The sequence below is a fragment of the Pocillopora verrucosa genome, chromosome 1 (assembly GCF_036669915.1).
Source record: "Pocillopora verrucosa isolate sample1 chromosome 1, ASM3666991v2, whole genome shotgun sequence".
Classification (NCBI taxonomy): Eukaryota; Metazoa; Cnidaria; class Anthozoa; order Scleractinia; family Pocilloporidae; genus Pocillopora; species Pocillopora verrucosa.
This window is the reverse complement of record NC_089312.1, coordinates 2,781,186-2,786,017: the sequence shown is the minus strand read 5'-3', so window position 1 is coordinate 2,786,017 and position 4,832 is coordinate 2,781,186. Positions and strand designations below refer to the sequence as shown.

At 36.2% G+C, this 4,832-nt stretch overlaps 2 protein-coding genes across 2 annotated transcripts; one reads left to right on the top strand and one right to left on the bottom strand.

Annotated features, from left to right (window-relative positions):
* Positions 1-76: 76 nt before the first annotated feature.
* On the bottom strand, positions 77-2,428 carry LOC131794109 (large ribosomal subunit protein bL35m-like). Its single transcript, XM_059111625.2, has 2 exons — positions 2,327-2,428; positions 77-1,148 (listed from the first exon to the last, which is right to left on the bottom strand). Exons 1-2 carry the CDS (start codon positions 2,415-2,417, stop codon positions 688-690), a joined length of 552 nt encoding a protein of 183 aa, XP_058967608.2. The 5' UTR covers positions 2,418-2,428; the 3' UTR covers positions 77-687.
* Positions 2,429-2,527: 99 nt separating this feature from the next.
* LOC131794085 (HIG1 domain family member 2A, mitochondrial-like) lies at positions 2,528-4,758 on the top strand. The gene is made up of 2 exons (XM_059111589.2): positions 2,528-2,694; positions 3,964-4,758. Exons 1-2 carry the CDS (start codon positions 2,535-2,537, stop codon positions 4,146-4,148), a joined length of 345 nt encoding a protein of 114 aa, XP_058967572.1. The 5' UTR covers positions 2,528-2,534; the 3' UTR covers positions 4,149-4,758.
* The last annotated feature ends 74 nt before the right edge of the window (positions 4,759-4,832 follow it).

Here is a 4,832-nt window from a genome sequence, read left to right as displayed (position 1 = left end):
TTGTGGGAGAAGGGAAAACCACAAAAACCAAATTTGAAACTTGTAAACATCCCATGCAACAAGTGTACAACTCAAATCTTTTAGACAGAGGATTATTGTTCAGTGCATTAAAGTTACCTAGAATCAACTATTTTTTTCAACAATTTTACCAGTTATGTTTGTTGTAAAAATGTAATTAAATAAAATTATAATAATAATATAAAAATAACAATTCAAGATAAGATACCTATAATTAAATTTGGTTTGAAAGGGGGAAAGGGGGAAGAGGGGAAAGATGCTTAGAATTCATTTTACCTTTCCAAACACACCAAAAAATACAGTGACCACATATCATTATAACTTGCACATTCAGAGGCTTTCAAAGGTTGTTTTGATTTTCATCTGCTAATTTTAGAGTACAATATTTTTCTTATCCATAATTATTGTAAACTTATGAAATCAATAAAGATCAATTCTAAACAATTTTTTTTGTAGACACTTCTGTTGACATTCTTCAGTTGTTTAGAAAATGAGATTGCCTGAAAAAAAAGGGGGGGGGGGGGAAGGGCACTTGAAAGTAATAGTGACAGCAAGTAGAGGTCATCATCAGCATCAGATAAGAGTTCTTTTAATGACTATCCCCGCCAAGACAATCAAATAATTTCAGTTCATGTAACCTTATTTTTTAAACTGGATGGCAAAACAACTTTAGCGTCCTCCCCAGCCTAACATTTTGTTGAACAATTTAAGTTGTCTCTTGTTGCACAAAACTGGCTTTCTCAGTTGGCGACTTCTCTTTGGCCCTTTCTTCATCATCTTATGATTCTTGCCTGGCCTCCAAAATTTCAAATTTCCATCACTTGTTCTAAAAAACCTGTTTGCAACAGCTTTACAAGTCTTTGGTTTGCCGTGCTTGTTGCGGCTATTGACACATCTTTTTGGAATAACTAAACTGCCAGGAATGTCAGCCATCAGTGACTGCTTTACAAAGTTTCCCGCAGAGTCAAAAGCAAAGATGCTTGGTGAGGACAAGAAATATTTTTGCTGATGCTTAGCCCCTGGTAAACCAGTTTTCCACATATAGGCTTGGATGTTGCATGTAGAAAATGTTCCTGTTTGATTCTTGACAAAACTTGATAAATTACCTATCTTGGCCAGTTGCTTGAAAGCTGAGTAAATATAATGTTAAAAATTTTGTTATTTTCTTGTGCAAGAACAAGGTGAGTGCAAGGTTGAGGTACATACTCTTAAATTCTCAAAATATAATGTGATAACAATTACACATTTCAACAATATTCTTTTGCCCACAAGGTTGAACCATTTTGATAGAGAATCCAGAAAATTGTAACTAGTATACATTTTTATTCTACTGGAATTGTTACTTTTTGTATTGTTTCTGACCCTGATACTGTGTTAACTCAATTAAGCCTTTAATCCCTGACAGTGATCAGCATCTAATTTCTCCTTTCAATATCACCCATGAATCAAACATCAAGGTCATGAGAATATGGGAAACGATAATTTACAGAAGAACAAGTTCTCCTTGCCAGCACATTAGGAAATGTATAGAGGCCAGTATGGAGAATATCCATACTGATGTTAGGATGCAAAGGGTTAAGTGCTCTTTGCTTTTCAATTTTTTAAACCTTGACAGTGGGCCCTTAATTGATGCTGGACACTAATTAACTTCACCATTTTCAGCAAATAGTAATTTAATTTTGCAATAAACCAATTAATAACAAAACATGAAGATTAACAGTGAATTTAGACGTTGTAAATCTGTAAAGAAATGATAATTTGTACTCCTCTTGCGCACTTCAGTTTTTTTAGTAACTAGAAGCTACCTACAGGGTGAGTGCTTATTTGATATTGGAAACGCAATCCAAGAAGTTAAGAAGTTGCCAGTTTTGTGATGCAGGCGAGAAATGCTTTTTTGTTAAGACTTATCAGCTAAGAAATACGCGTGTATTTAACAGCTTAAAAGGAAAATAAAGCAAAAGATCGCGGTTGCCGAAAGGTTTAGTGAATGCAAAAGAGATGTAGATGTTTTAATAATATTTTACAGGGCAGTTGGGACAGATTTGGTAAGAAGGGCGAACAAAATCAAAATAAAAGTATAAATTAAACCCCCTCATGAGGATTCCAGCCTCTTTCGTAAGAATTGAGGCTGTCAATTTTCATAAGTATGCGCGAATAATTACCACTCATTTGCAGTAAAAATCAACACATGTTTAGTTTGTAACTGTCTCTGGTAGGTTGGAATAGCAAAAACAAACACAAATGCAATGTAAAATTTCCAAAAATTCCTTGCATTCAGATAAAGAGGAAAAATATGACTTAAACATACCCTCTGGCCTGAACGACGAAGAAACCGTCCTTAAGGAGAGAAACTTTCCAGAAGAAACGAGTACTCGTGAAAGCATACGATGGGCCGCCATGTTGACTTCCAGCGTGTGAATGCACAGTTGTGAGGGCCTGGGACATATTTGGAAAGAAGCCGCTGAGACTGACGGCGCATTCCTTCCCACGATACTTAGAGGTGCTGAAAATTAAAGATGGCGCCTCAACCGACAGAAGAGGAGAAGGCCACTGGGGATAGTATTAGTCAACAAAAACAAATGGATGAATTCTTCGAATGGGCTGCAACACGTGAACCTGAAACCATGACAGGGAAATTGAAGAGGAAAGTGAAAGAGAATCCCCTTGTTCCCGTAGGTGAGTTTGGGTTTAGGATCGATGTTATCAATCTCTACCCAAAAGATCAAGAGTATGATTATGCAATAGGAAAATAAGAATTTACGTCTAATCTACCTGAATTGATAGAAAATTGGAAGGAGGATTTGGCCAGTTCATTTCTCATAACTTGACGGTTCCCATAGTGCGGAGCTCTCAAGTTGATTTGCTCGCAAAGAGTGAGATTTTTCGATTTTGACGCCACGGGTATCACCCTCTTGGGGTGGGGGGTGGGGGAAGGGTTGTCTATGAGGATACGCTTTCCCGGATAATTGTGAAAAAATTAAGTAGTTAAGGCATGTATTCCTTCTGGACGAGAATTTCCGCAGCTGGGAAGTGTTCAAAGTGAGTACAAAGGGAACAAAACGAAAATTATATTGAGTAGGATTAAACAGATTCACTAGGTACTTAGCTAAAGCAACAGTACATTTGCAATCTCTAAATCAACAGTTTAAATCAGTAAACTTTAACACATGAGAAATAAGAATTTCAGCATGAGATCAAATTTGTTTGCACAAGTCTCCTGCACAATGCACAAGTTGAGAGCTCTGTTACTGATGTTACTACCCCCAGCAGAGAGTAACAAAGGGGCAACGCTAGAATTTAAGAAAGAAAAATTTTCCCTGTCATGTATATTTTCATTTCTCTTCCTGTGTGTGTCTTCTGGAAAATCTTGAGGTTTCACAAAATTAAAGGAAAAAAAAGGGGTTGTGTAGACTTCAGGAAGTAAATTACACCTTATGTTGGTTCACGAACTCACCGATCATGTTGGCCTTTCTGTAAAATTTATGCATCGCAAATTACTTGTGGTCTTGATCATGCATCACGTAAAAAGGTTTTGCCACTTCCTCTTGAAACAGAAGAAACAAAATCAAATCGCTTACCCCTATTCTCATGGAGAGAGCTTTTTTTTTTTTTTTACCTCCTTTAGAAAAAAGAATGATGTTTCCTCTCACAAGATCTCAGTATTATTGCTGACATCATTATACATACTCTCCATACTGTTCTCTATAAATTTTCTTGGTTCTAACAAGGAGAATTTGTAAAACCATCAAGCACTTTGTTAGTTTCTGATCATTTCCTCTATTCTCGTGAATTAAACATTCAATTCAAGGGATAGATTATAAAGAGAAATGAGAACCTCGTCACTCTTAGGATTAAAGGGTTACATGTAAGGAAGGCAGTGATGTTTATAGTTTTTTTACCATATGCGACATTTAACAATCTGTGAATCTTTCCCCCTCTATGCAGGTGCTCTTTGTACAATTGGTGCTCTTTCATATGGTCTTTTTTCATTTGTTCGTGGTGATCAGAAAATGCAGCAATACATGATGAGGGCACGTGTAGCTGCTCAAGGAGGGACTCTAATGGCTGTTGTTGCAGGAGTTTTTTACATGCTTTACCAAGAAAGACAAGCTAAGGGTGGCAAAACATGAAAATGGTACACTGTGACAGTAAGACTGGGCACTGTTGGAGTCGCATTTGTGGAACTGCGCACAACAGCGAGTGCTGAAAAGAGTAATTGTACTAAGGGTGGTTTGCAAGTTTTATGTTTCAATAAGATGGTGATGCAACTTGTACAATGTAAACTGTGTTCTGATGAATTTAGCCAGTTTGTCCATTTAGAACTAAGGCCATTATTATTAAATGAATGCCCTGATCACCAATCAATTGTGGTTTGGGAAATTTACAAGTTACAGAGAAAGAGTAACAATTTATAGTTTTTAATGAGAGGTCCCCTCCTATCTCTTTTTGCTCCTTTATCTGGGTAAGTTTAGAATTATCAGAGATTGGATCAATGGCTGATGTGAACTTGTATACCCAGCAACTATCAAGCAATTTGTTGGAAAGGGAGAAAGAAGCACAGTCTTTACTCTTAAAGTAAATTTCTAATTCTGTACTAAAATATGACTTTACTTTTTCACACAAAGTTGTAACTGCAATCTCTCATGAAATAAAATTTCATTTAACTGTTAAAATACAAATCTCCAAACTGTGCCATCTTGACTGTCAACAGAAAAATAAAGCTTAAAATTTAATTCATTATTACCTTGCACTGTGATTCTTATCATTCTTACTTCACTTAGTTAACTACAAATTCACTTGCTTCCTATTATTAA